General features: G+C 40.0%; 1 protein-coding gene across 1 annotated transcript in view; it reads left to right on the top strand.

Annotated features, from left to right (window-relative positions):
• The first annotated feature begins 2 nt into the window (after positions 1-2).
• Positions 3-14,197, top strand: part of REEP3 (receptor accessory protein 3) — a 37,248-nt gene continuing 23,053 nt past the window's right edge. Inside the window, exon 1 of the mRNA XM_021535587.2 lies at positions 3-97. Within this exon, the coding sequence (XP_021391262.1) occupies positions 66-97 (32 nt within the window). The 5' untranslated portion in view covers positions 3-65. The remainder of the gene's footprint in view (positions 98-14,197) is intronic.

Here is a 14,197-nt window from a genome sequence, read left to right as displayed (position 1 = left end):
GCGCGGCGGGGCTGCGGCCATTGCGGCCCGGCCGGCTCAGGGGACGCGTCGCTGCCGCCGCCGCGATGGTGTCCTGGATGATCTCCCGAGCGGTCGTGTGAGTGCCGGGCCGGGGCTGCGGGAGGCGGCTTGTTTCCCGGGGCGGGGATGGTCCCGAGGAGCGGCGGGCGAGGGGCGGCGTCCCTTTTCTCCTTCCGCCAGCCTCCTGAGCCGGGTGCTCTGCGCTCCTTTGGGGGCTCTGTGTGCCTCACAGGGTCCTTGTGCTCCCAGCAGCTCCCGCAGGACCCGCATGGGGCTGTGGTTACCCGTGTGTAACATCCTGCTCTAAGCGCACGTTCCCCGGGTGCGGGGCAGCCGGCTCGCGCTGCTTGTGCCCGGCACGCACAAATTGCAGCCGCTGCTTGTAAATCGATCCAAAGTAGCCTGTAAAGTCTCCTTACTGTTCCTTTTCCACTTGTAGCAGAGTTGAGAGGACTGGAAGAGTGCTTGCGAGTGTGAGATGGCGGTCTGTGCTGAGTGTAGGTTATCAGCTGAAGAGATTGGCAGTGTTATTGTGTAGTGCTCTTCATAAACTCGAGTTTTTGAAAGCCAAAGAGGCAAACTTTCTTAGGCGAGAAGCTTCATGTTACGTGTTGTATAAGTTCTTTTTGAGCAAAAGTAAACTGCAGTGGCACCTCTGATGTTTTTCATAGGCATTGTACTGTTCCTTCCTGAAACGGATGAGTTATTGTGTTCATTTGAATTATACTCCCTCGTAAAGGTTGAGTAATATTTGGGTAGCAGAGTCTTCCTCATGCTCCTTGCTGGGTAGCACCGTGACTCTGGGGTCCCCAGTGCTTATTAGGTCGTTTGAGCTGAGATTAGCTGCGTGTGAGTTTTTGCCAGGCAGATGAAGTGAATCTGCTCACAAAGCAGTCCTACAAACATCCGAATTAGCATAAAGTATGTAGCAGGAGTGTGTGACCCACAGCAGGACATAATAGGATTGTCCTGTTTTGTTGGTGACAGACAACCCCCTTAAGCTGTCTGGTATAATTTTATCTGAAAACATTCTCAAGTTTTCTCATACTGCCACGTATATTTTCCTGCTGCAGTCCAACCACCTAGATAAGTAGCAATCCTCCCTCTTGCTGCAGTCCCTGAGACTTGTCACATAATTGCAACTTGCGAAGCAGAACGTCACGTTCCAGAGCTGGCAAAGGACGGCAGAGGTTTGGAAGGGAGTCTGTGGGAGGAATTGCTGTTAGTGCACTTTGCCAGTGTGGTCTTCCCATAGGCTTTACACGGGGCTATGGGCAAGAGGCATACTCTTGTGTTCTGTACATCAAATGGAGCTGCTCAACCTGTTTCTGCTTTGTTGCATAAGAGCACCAGCCAGAGAATTCTTATTTTAACTACTTAGACTGTGTTGGTTTCAAGGGAAATGGCAGCAATATTGAGTACCTTAATTTCTGATGACCAGATTTTTCTGTAGTTAGTTGGTTTTTTCCCCCCTGAATTCCTAAAGGTTGTATTTGCCCAAGTTAAAGACCTCTATGAGCCTAACCCAATAGCACAGAGAATGAAGAGAACAGCTACTGTTCTCCACAGATTTATTGCAAAAGGAAATGAAGGATAATGTACTGTGCAGTTCTGTGGAGTTTGGTTTCCTTGTTGCCACTGGTCACTCATCTGTATGCCCTAATTATTTTTGCTAAAAAGGGAGTCCTAAATATTATTTATAATTCCTTTCCTCCTTCTTGTGTCCTTGTTTCCCAGCTGTGGGATTTAAATAGTTTGCCAGTGTTCAATTTCTCAGGAAGATGAAAGTGTTCAATGAGAACTTGGACAGCTTTGAGATTATTGTTTAACTTTGCTAATAAAGCAAAGTTCTTGTGAAAACATAAGGTGAGAAGTAGCACAGAAGTAGATCTCGTGTGACATGAGAGGTCTTAATTTCAATGGTCTTGAGAGTGTTCTTGTCCTGTTTTCTCAGTGCCCTTTATCTTTCTTTTTTGATCTGTTTTCCTCTGGTCTCTTCCCAGAGGTACCTATTTGAGCGACTTTGAGTCTCTGAATTGTGTGTTTGGAGTTTGGAAGGTGGGTCCTAGCTTTCCCTTAGAAACCCTAAGAAACAGATTTTTAAATACTATGTAGCTGTGAAGACCTGAGGCTCTTTCTTATGCAGCGTTTGGATTCTGGTGTGGTGACTTCCTGGTGCAAAGTCCATAGCAGCCTGTCATCTTAACTGGTGATGGAAAGGAGCAGCAGCTTTTCTGTCTGTGGTAGAGTTCTCCACTCTTGACTGACCTCCTATGTTTAAGGGCCAAAACAACAACAAAATATTAATTTGTAGGTGTGTCGCAGTGCCCTCTGCTGACTTCTGACATGGTGGACTTGTCCTGACACGTGTGTCCCGAGCAAACTGAATTCTGATTCAGTTTGAGACTTTGCAATTTGGAATTCATTAACACCACTAAAATACTTTGGTTAATGCTTTAAGGAACTGGGGAATGGAGCTAGTAGACAATTTGAATTCTTAATTGCATGTGAATTGTCTTGAGGAGTCATGCACAGGAAACAGGGAGTGGTTCAAATTCACTGTTCCACATAATAATCTTCATCAGAACTTTGTTTTAATGAAATTTTTTCCCTTTGCTCTATGAATGCTATTATTCTTAAATATTTAAATTTGTGAAATACTTTGTACTAATTGTATATCTTTATGTCAAGAAGCAAAAGACTTGAAGTGCACAATTAAAACATCTTTCATTTTCTAATTCTGTGTCAGTTGGGTGTTGTTGTAGTAAGTATAGCTCATTATTATTTCTAAAACACACTGGCTGTTGCAACAATTTTTGGAATGTTTACTGCAGGGTTTTTCCTTTTTTTTTTCCACTTAACAAAACCAACAAAACGATAAATTATTTCATTCAGAGTCTCAGAAAACTTTTCAGAGTGGCACATCTTGTTCTTAGTCCTTAATGGTGGAAATAATTTTTTAAATTTGTGACTGTCCATCTTGTTAAATAGAGCTTGTGCCTGACTTTTCATCCACTTGGATTGCTCATTCTCCTCATTTGTAAGGTCTGAGTGATTGTGTACACATCAGTTGCTGAGACAGTATTTAATAGTAAACACACTGAATACTTGTCAGTCACAGCCTGGTATGGATGAGATCAGACCATCCTCTTGTGCCAAGCAAAGATGTGAAAGCATCCTAAATACAAAGTAGATGGCCATTTTGTTCCTGCAATCTGTTGAAGCAGACTGTCTGCTGTAATCTGTTAACTTTTTTCCCTCCTCACTTGAAAATGAAAGTTTCCCCATCTGTGTTGCTTTGCAGCACGCTCTCTCCCTTCATGTTTAAGTACATGGTTTGTTTCCTGTTAGGTAGATCAGCATCCATGAACATTGGAAGGAAAAGTTGCAGTGCTCCACAGAATTTGTCTTGGGCACTATAGTTTAGCTTTCTGTTTGCTTGTATTTATAATGTCTGTCTTCCCTACCCCAGTTTTAGAGCCTTGCAAATATTCCTTGAGTCTGATATTAGATTATAACTAAATACTTTAAACTGGGGGACATAGGAGGTGACCTGAAGCTAGGTAGCAGTATTAGTCTCAGCTATTGCTGCTTTACAGATTGGAGCTGTTTCTTTAATGGTCATTTCCAAGGCATGATCTTACTCTACTTTTAATGCTTCTGTTGTTGTTTGACATTTCCAGATGTCCAGCTGCCCCTAGAATTACTACATATCTGAGACCATAGCTTCTGTGTTGATTGAGTTGTTGTCAGGAATACCTGGCTTAGCATGTAGGTCATATTTTATGTAACTGTGTATGCTTGACTGTAAACCTAGATTGTGTCTTGTTCTTGGAATACAATTCTAAAAATTAAAATCATAAACGAAAAAAATATTTACCCTCTTGTTTGCTAATCAACGTGGTGTCAAACTTGTATTGAAGCGACCACAGCTGATTGGATGGAATCAAGTAACAATAACACCATGTGTGTGGGAGCAATAGCTACAGCTTAATAGCCTGATCTGCAAGGCAGAAGAGCCATTTGTGGGAGAGTTTCTTTGACTGTTTGTAGCCTGCTCTCTGGCACAATGGTTGCAGCTGAAGTATGAAGGATGTTGACTACTGTTGCATGTTGAATTTCTGACAGTATTCTTAGGTTTAAAGGCCTATAAATTGCTGCTGCACCTGTGGGGAAAAAGGAGTTGCTGTCGTGGTGTGAATGAGATGTGCTGCAATGTCTGTCTCATCACAGAACTGGAATGAATCAGTGACTGTGTATCAGTTATCCTTGGCATTTCATGCTAAATAGATCTCACTGTCCTTTTGCTGGGAGGGGCTATCCTGTCCTTCATCCTCTCCTCATTCACATTCCACAGGATCCAAACTCTGTGACCCCTGTGTGAGTCTGATTGTTTTGTCAACTAGAATGAAAATTAGCATTGATAGAATTAGTCTTTTGTTAGTTGCAATGAACTGCAGCAGCTCACACTGCTGTTGGGTAGTTGCTAGGTAAGTGCTGTACTGAGAATGAAAGGTTGCAGGACAAAACCAGCATTATTTTAGGCTTTAGGGTATGGTTAAACCGTGCTCTGAAACTACATTCTTTGCTTTCACATTGCTGGTTATTCTTTCTTCTTATGAATCTAGTTCCAGTAATAACAGTGCAGCTGTTCTAATCAAACAAGGTGTCAGATTTTTTTTAAAGGGTTTTCAGTTTCATGGGTTGAAATCTGTAAGCATATGTAAGTCTAGGGATTAAGTGTATTGTCCTGACTGTGTGAAAGTTTAAAATAATTTACATAATTAAGCAATGAAATAATCAGAACTCTTCTCTCCAATAGTTCAACTTCTCAGTGAGGTAATCCTAATATATACAATGAGAAGTTTCTGCTCACTTGTATATGACTTGTAACACCTCTTGAGTTAGTGCAGTGCAAAATAACTATCTCTGACAACTTTTAAGAAAGAAGTGTCCCTACTGCTTGTCTGGCACACCTTTGCCTTAAACCAACATTTGCTCTGCAGCCTAGCTGCTCTTTTTTCTGCCATGTTTACAGGATGGTGTGAGTGCAGAGCATGTGTGGTCAGTGTGCCTGGCTGTGGCAGGCAGCTGGACTGAAGCTTGCTCAAAACAGATGGAGCACGTCTAGAGGTGTCCTGTGGACTCTGACATTCTTACTTAATGGTCTTGGCATGTACTATGTTATGAAATGTGCTGAACCCCACATGTGTGCCCTGTTCGTTGTAGATAAAGAAATACCAAGAACTGCATGATCTGGCACAAAAGGATGTTTCTAATTAAAACAAACAACCCCCACTCTTGCAGTGTTCCACAAACTGATGTCTGCTTTGAGCAAGCACGTTGTAGGCTATTGAGCACTTCTGCAGCTGGACAGAATGGCTTGTCTTTCCTGGGTTTGTACATAGAGGCAACTCCCTACATGTTTCTGTAAGGCTGAGGAAGATCCTGAGCCAAATTCTGATTTTTTTTTTTAAAAAAAAGTTGCTTTGGCTCAATCATTTTAATATTTGATAGAAATCATCTTCAAAATGTGTGTAAAAACATGTCTGTTCCAGTGTTCCATGTGCACAGGAACTTTCTCTGAGCTTTTTGGTCCTTTTTACTCTGCTTTTGAAATTCCAAAATTTTGAAATCTGTGAAAGTACTAGATTTATATAGAAGCAAAGATTATATCTGCTAACAGTACAATCCCTCTGTTGTCATGACCTGCCAGACTAGATCATAACAATTTACTCCAGGACAAATGAGATGAGGTGTGTATTGTCTAGGCAGGAAAGGTGATTGCAAGTTTTTTGCTGACCAGTATGACTTCAAACACGGCTGTCCTCGGTAGCACAGAGCAACCAATCTGACAAGATAGTTTTGGATATAAGGGAAATAAAACACCCCACCCAGAGAGGCTATCTCTGCACTGAGCTTCTTGTCAGCCATCTCTGTTGCTTTGCTGCTCAGTTTATCACTGACAAAATAATAGGGTGTTCCTTCTATTTCTCTTGTGTTTCCTAGCAGTCTGCAAGCATGGAGGTGGGTTTAACTAGATGAATGTTTGCCCTGTGTTTATCATCTTTGGAACATTAGTCATGCATCCTGAAGACAGTTGGAACTTGTGTTTGATGTTGAAAACTAGGTGCAGTTTATTTCAAAAGCCTGCAATCTGGCTTTAAGTGCAAGGATTTCCCAAGCAGAATTTTTCTTGATATGAGAAGCCTGACATAATGCTGTACTTTTTTGTGTTAAAGCTGTTGGAACTTCCAGTGCTCAAACAGGAAAATCAGAAAACAGTTTGTGCTTCTGCCTTCCTACCACTGTCTGGTTTTGTTATTTCCTCCTCCCACCCTGTTTTGTAATTCATTGATTAAAACTATGGAAAGGAGAGTCAGAAAGATGATCATTAGCTTAAAGATATCCTGATGAGTTTTTACAGTAGAGTAGCATTACCTTAAATTAATATAAAAACCCGAAAGAATTTGGCTTTGTGCCGTCATTATTAATTTCTGTCTGCGAAGCTTTTTCTTTTCCCCCAGATCAGGTTTTGTTCTAGAATACATCATTGCCTTTATAGACGTCTCAAGGCACGTCTAGGATTACTCAATTGTAGTGTATTTAGTGTTAGAATGTTTTAGAAGCTGACCTATTCAATATTTTCAGTAGTGATCAGCTGAAAAGAGTTCATAGTTCACTTGGAAGACAATGTAGCCACAGAAACATAAAATATATTTTATGTGACTGCTTTGGCAGCCATTAATTTGCTGTAGTTGCAATGTAAGCAGTGTTGGTTTTACTATTCTACTTATAGAACTTTGAGGGCTAGTTTTTCTCGTCTAAAAGTTACCCTTGAATGGTTGAGACAAAATGAAATTTACATTTGTACAAAGAGGATAATGTGAACTGGGAAAATCATCATACTTTTGCATTTGGAAAATAACATTTCTGGAAAGGCACACAATTTTTTTTGTATCTTCTGGTTTCTTAGCCCATTTATATATAACCAGTGAAACATAATTGTGTTAACAGAATTTTCTCTCAGAAAATTGTTTTTGTTAATCAGCATAGTGTGCTTTAATTTGTTTTTGAGAACAAAACTTAACCCTCAAAATAATTAATGCACCAGTCTTAAAAAAAAACAACCCATAAATCATTTGGGTTCAAAAGGAGGAAATGAAGATATCTTTTAGCATTGCATTTTTGTTACTGATAGAACTGCATGAATAAGGCTGGTAGAGATCCTGCTTGTCAGCCTTAACTTGGTGTCTAACAGAATCTTCAGGGTTCTCGACATACCAGGTATAATTGAGGAAACACGTTACTTGGCAATGACAAGTTCAGATGCTGCCACAACAGCATCTGCCAAATACAAAGTTTGTAGAAACCTTTTCCTGTGTACAATGGAAAGGTTTGTTCTTTGAATGCTCTAAGAGGCTTCAGAAGTACATTTCTGGGTTAGGAGATTAATATAATTATTTGAAAATCAAGGACCTTTTGGAAAAAATTAAAATGTCTGTAACTTGGGATGTTTAAAAATAAAGCCACCAGCTGTCTGGGGTGGAGATAAGACATGCTTACTTTTACTTCAAGAGTTGGTGTTATATGGTTCCACTTACCACTTTGCTCAGATTGTGGTATTTTTGCAGCATTTTTTGGGAGAGGCTGGTCTCTGATGACACCCTTGGGTTCAAGAATGTGTAATGATTAAATAGGACCTTTCTGAGCCTTTGGGTTATGAACTTCACTTTTCTCTCTGGAGCCACCAGACAGATCATTATTCCACAAATGTGACCTACAGCAGCGTGGACATTTTTTTAAAAATACAACCCATATGAATGGGGTGGTTACATGCAGTGTGGTTTGCCTTACACTAACAGACACCTCAAAAATAAAATGTGGTTTCCCTTGGAATAAGCAGAAGTGATTTTTATTTGGGACCACTCCTATTTTAAATGCTAGTTCCCTGTAGCCAGTTATTTCGATGTTGATTAATCTTTCCAAAAATAGAGAAGATACTCAGAGCAGCTAACAATGACTGTGGATTTTAACTTCTGAAATTAGCTCAAGTCTCTAGCAGACTTGATGTAGAGTGAAAACCAAAGTTGAAAAGGTAAGAATCCAAGTGGAAATCCATTTTTTGACTATGGCATTTGAACTAGAGGGAATGAGCCTAGGCCATAAGTGGAAGAGCCTGGAAGAGGAACTCCAGTGGAGTAGCTGGCTTTGAAACCACTTGTCAGAGCTGAATAAAGCTTTAGATTTGAAAAATAGTTGAGAATGGGCATGACTTCAGTCTTGAGAGACTCAAAACTGGGTTTCCTCTAGTATTGAAAATAATATTAAAGTACTGGGTTCCTGAACCTACAGTTCCTTAGGCAGCTGCTGAGCCAATAGAAGAAATATGCTTAATCACTTTATTGCAAAAAATTTGTCCCCATCTCCTGCAGTTGAGACTTATGTCTGTAGTGTGTGATTATACATTGTGACTTCTATAGCTTGATTAAAGGTAATATAACTCGGGGTAAATATGCCCAAATTAACTTTAATAAATAAAAAGCTGGCCTTGGATCATTTCAGGCAGTCCAATATTTTTTGGTTTTTCCCATAGCAGTGAAAGAAACTACTGCCACTTAAAACACTGAGTTATCTTGTCTTGGGACTTGCATATATTAAATAAGTGAGGCTGCTTTAAACATTAAGTACAGTTCTGTAATGAGAATGTATTCTGCTCGGCTTTTTTGACTTTTATTCTAGGGACGTGGTGTTCATGTATTTTTGGCAAAGTTTCTTTTAGTTTTCTGTCACCTGCAGAACTTCTGTCACTTAATATTGCTGCTCTTCAGCTGTACCGCATTACTGCTTCTGTTCCAATTTTGTGCTGGATAAAATATTATCTGTATGCAAATCTGATTGTTACGTGGTCATTTCACCAGGACTGAGACCTCTGAGGCTTCCAAGAGCTGAAGCTTAAAGACTGTTAAACATGTTTAAAACTGTGCAGGACGTGGCAGTACCAAGATAAGTTTTTGCTTTGTTTTCTTTATGCTAGCTTTGGTTCTCCAAACATCCATCAAAATTTGCTGTGGCACAGAGCAGAGAGACCTCTGAGAAGAAGTGACTGCTGACTTGACACAAGTTACTGAAGTTACTGTAATGAACAATTTTCCAATATTCCATAGAGATTGCAATGGAAGGCGTTTTAAGGTGTCTTCTGGATTCTTCTCCTTGATATGAAGGATGCCATGTTCTTACACGGAAATAAAGACCTAAAAATTTGTAGAAGCTTCCAACATAATTTTGAAGACACTAGGCACAAAACTAAGTAGTGTAAATAAGAGAGCTGGCTGGTAGTTTTTAAAATTAAATTTATGGAAGCCAAGAAACTACCAAGTGTATCTGTTACTTTAAACCTCAAAGCAAAATGAAACACCTAATTCTGGATCTGTAATGTTCCTGTTAATCTTGTTCAGCACATCATCTGCATTAAATTACCCATGTCTTTTAGGAGCTCTCAGAAGCATCCTAAATGGAGAAGATCATGTTGCTCATGAAAACTGCATGTGTAGGTTGTAATACCTCCAAGAGCAGTAAGTGCAAAGAACTTTTTCCAAAGCAAGGAAGCTCCTAAGTGTGTTTCTCTGTCATCTGTCAATTACCTTTATTATGTAAACCTTAATGTGACAGTGTCTTTGAACATGCATGTAGGTATCAGCTTTCATCTTTAAACTTAAAAAAAAAAGTAGTCTTAATTGCATCTTGTTCACCTGCTTTATGGAAAAAAGTTTATTCATGCATATACTAAATGAAAATATAAATTATCTCCTGAAAACTAGGCTTAGTTTGTTTTTTTAAAAATGAAAAATAGCAAATTAGTCAATTTGTTTCTTCTGACGTCCTTAATCCAGCTGTCAGTCCTTGCTGATCATTAGAAGAAAAGCACAGTTCAGTACAAGGACACATCTTTTTCTTTGATCAAATTCATGTGCCAGGCTGTCTTAAGAGCTGTCTGAGAAGTACCTGCAATTGTTCCTAATTGTTGGCTATTTCTCGGTGTTCAGTTGTGCTCCTGCCTGGTGCCACAGCTGGCTGACATGGGGCCACAAATACTTTGCTTCCAGGGGTAAGTAGTCTTAGCAACAGAGAAATCAGAGATGATTTCATCAATTTGAAGGAAAATAGCTTACTTAAGACTTAAGTAAGTGTGAGCAGCTTTGAAAATTAATACTTCTCCAGCAGGGATGAAATTCTGCTGTTGAGTTTGAGGTAAGAGCTAGGTGGGAGATGTTATTTCTCTTACAAGGGTTGTTCTGTGTTTGAAGGCGTTCGATGTTTGCTCTCTATCTCGAGGAACTGCTGCAGATGATCTGGTTGCTGTTCCTCGGTGTGAGTGCTTGGAAGGTGAGGGCTCAGCTGAGTGCCCTGCCCGTGGTGAACCCTGTGAGGCTGTAAACAGGGAGGAATGCTGGGATGGGCAGGACGCTATTACAGCAGGAGTCAAACATGTATCATAAAAGCAGAGGTGAATAGTGGTCATGCAGAGAAGTGACTAAGGGTTTTATAACAATTTCTATTTGCCTTCCAGGATTAGCTTTTTGGAATTTTCTGTGAAACTGGGTTTGTTGGGTCTTTTGACTGTTTTGACCAGGATTTGTTATCTGTTTGGGGTTTTTTGTGGGTTTTTTATGACATAGTGATGGTATCTCCAGACTTATGCCCTTCTGTTAAAATATGCCTAGGCTATCCAGCAGCACAAGAAAAATTGCTTGTTGTAGACACAAGTTTTGGGCACTATCTCCAAGCGCAGGTGCAGATTCTTTGAGTTAGAATGATAGGTAAATAGCTTCTCCCAAGTACTGCTGCACTGTACAGGATCTATATGTGAACAGGAGGTGAGTTGATTTGCAGGTTTTGTGTACCAGTAATGACCTGTCAACTTGTGAGAAGGGTGACTGGGAAGAGCTATGTTAAAACACTGGTGCAACTTGACCATGTAAAAGAGTTTACAGGCTGACTAATTAGAGAGGGTAGCCTGGATTTTGCTTCGGGAGTTGTTTTTTAGCTGTCCCTTGTTCCAGACTGCCACGGGCTCCTGAGAGAGGGCTTGGAGCCCAAAAGTACATCAGCACTTGCACACACATTCCAGTGCAGAACATCCCTTAGGGAAGAGAATTTTTTCTAATTTTTTTTTTTTGTTGTTGTTGTGCTCTTTTTAGACTTCTTTCAACGTTCAGACAGGGATATCTCCGTGTTGAGACAACTTGAAGAGTTATCTGACAAAAGGTTCTCTAATTTGGAGTAGATCAATCATTAGTCCATAAACATGAGTAGATAGAGTCCTTGTAATGGAGCCTAGAGGTCTGCATTGGAAGAAAGGCTTAATTGTGTCCTATCAGACTGCTTGCAATTGTTATACCAATAAATAAAAGTTCCTGGCATAGAAAACTCCCACGTTTCTGAGGAATCAGTACGGATGTCACTTTTCCTATTAAAATTCTAAGGTGCTTTCTGACTGCTTGAGTAATTGCCTTACTATTGGTTATGCTGTGCTTTGGAAGAATCTGGCAGCTGCTTTGGAGAATTTCAGCTTTCTAAGTTGGAAAGTTAACAGCTGCATTGCTCTGTTCAAGAATGTGCTTTATTCAGCTCTATCAGTGCTTCTGGGTATATTCTTTAACTGTTAAGACATTTTTTTCTCTAGCTTTTGTATTCTGGTCATAAGAATGCTGAGAGGATTTTAACAGAACTGTTTCTGATTGCCTTCCTGCATTTTGGTAACTAAAGGAGTTGCTAAATTTCAAGTTCGCTACTGTTGGCAGACACATCCTTTTAATAGGATTTACATGATTTTCTTTGCTTCTTGCCTAAGTGGGGGCGTTGGAAGAAAAAGTAGGATACTATTTTTTGAGGGGTTCAGGAGCTGATCCTCGTGCTTCCCTGTCCCTGTAGCAGACTAGCATTTTGGTCAAAGGGTAGTTTTTGTAGTTACTTGAATAGGTAGTGTTTTACTGTAGATTGTGTGGTTAGTATTGTGTATCTGAATAACAAAATGGAACTAAATTCGGTCAGGTGCTAGGCAGAATGACTTTGTTTAGTGTAGTGCTTTTCAAAAACATTCAGGACAAAAATGCCAGGGCAAGCTTTTGTTTATCTGGACATGTGAACTGTAGCTGGTAGCTGGCGTAGTCTAGAAATCACTACCTAGCTGTAACACTCAGGGGGAGGGGTGAGGCATGATTTGAGAGTCTTGCTTTTTTGGCAGTGAATTGGGTTTGTGTGTTAAGGTTTGATTGGTAATAGATAAACAATCAAATTACCCGAAATGGGTTGGCAATTGCCCATGGGAGTAACTGGTGAGGGATCTCTGTCCTTATCTCTCCCCACAGCCTTTGAGCTTTCTGTTGTGTTTTCTTTCCCCTGCCCAGCTGAGGAGGGGAGTGACCACATGGCTTTGGTGGGCACCTGGTGTCCAGCCTGGGTCAACCCAACATGTGCAGGGTTTTTGGGTTTTCCCCCTGAACAGGATTCTTCCATGTACTCCTTATCTGCTTTATTTCAAGTTTGAGAGTGCCACAGAGGTGCACAGCAGGCAAAACTTAATCCATAACTGTAGCCTCATCACTTAGTAGCCAAAACAAAAGCAGAGCAAAGTCCAAACTGCTGATCTTCGATGGGAGTGGCTTGGAAGTATATGGGCAGTATACAGTCAAAGCAAAAATGCTTCTGCTTTTCCAGTGTGTGCTGACTGAAATCCCACTGGTGAGGCATATGGCTCTATTTGCCTTTTTTACAGCCAAGAACAGACAGCCAAAGTTTCAAGCATTGTTCTTTAGATTTTTATTCTGCTGTTTAGTTTTCATTAGCAAACTTCCTTTCAAATGAAATCTTGTTTAGGCTAAACTTGCTAACCATATGTGGAATAGTAATTATAGTGCATCTAGAAGTAAAATTGTTTTACCACCACCAGACCTAGTTTCTGCATTCAGTGTTACCTACATTACTGCTGGTATTTCCATGTTGTCTGAGCAGCTCTTAGGAAAAAACTTGTGTATGTTTATGATGGGATGGAACCATTCCTCATGTAACAGGGAAATACTTAATATTGAGAAGGGGAGCTGGGCATGGTCGGCAGAGCAAGGCAGTTTATCAGGTCTTTATATTCAGGTCCATGTTTTTGTGGAGGCATGAAGGATTCTTTTATTCAGCCTGCCACTCAAGGGTGTAGGTACATATTCCTGCTGTAGATGCACACAGTGTCTGGCTCTGTATCAGTCTGTGCAGATCCTCGGCCTTTATGTGAGTGGACAAATGGGTGTCATCTCTACTGCAAAATTTTTAGGGAAAGGGAGTTTTGTGAATCCAAAGCATCTCATACTAAAAGAGTTTCCTGGATTGCTTTAACTGTTAGGTAAGGAACAGACAGTGCTCCCTTTTTGCATTTTGGAGGAATGAAAGAATAAAGTGCCAATTCCATGCTTTGGGCAATACTTGGCAATGTGAACAGACTGAACCCTTAAAAGCGTTGTTGATGTTAGTGGCTTAGTGTGTGAGGAGTCTGGATGCAAGTACTACTTTTGAGCGGCTTTTGTTTCTTAGTTTCTTTTATTTTTAATATTTTTTTTAAACTGTGGCTTTAGAGTTGTTTACTATCCAGCTGAAATATGTTAGTGCCAGAGCAACATGTATACAGATGACTGATATTTCAGTTATCAGTCAGATGTAAACTTGGTTGCTTTGCTTCATAAATGAGCTTTTCAAACAAATATTCACTTTGAAGCTATTATAAGTGTAAGACCATAGATTATGTGATAATAATGCAGTAGGTTGAGTTTATTAAAAATACAGCTATATGGATATGCAAATTCATTGTTTTATTCAGATCTAAAGGCTCTTTGATATGTTTTTATTTGTATTTTTATTTTAATCTCCTAATATATTTGAGAAGCATTTTATATGAGCAAAATGTCTGTAGAGGAGATGGCTGTACTAAAAATGGAATGCTATGGTAGCTACTGAGTCCAGCTAAAAACCTGAAATAGCTGGGCTTACAACTGGCAGTGAAATTACATTGGTAAGCAGGATTATCCATGTATCTACTAATAATATAAAGTAAATGACATCACATGAAGCAGAAATCTGTTTCCATCTGTGGAAACTGCCTTTGTTTTGTCTGTTACATTTGTGCAGTGTG

The sequence above is a fragment of the Lonchura striata genome, chromosome 7 (genome assembly GCF_046129695.1).
Source record: "Lonchura striata isolate bLonStr1 chromosome 7, bLonStr1.mat, whole genome shotgun sequence".
Taxonomy (NCBI): domain Eukaryota; kingdom Metazoa; phylum Chordata; class Aves; order Passeriformes; family Estrildidae; genus Lonchura; species Lonchura striata.
The sequence above is the reverse complement of the archived record's forward strand: the minus strand, read 5'-3'. Positions and strand labels throughout refer to the sequence as shown.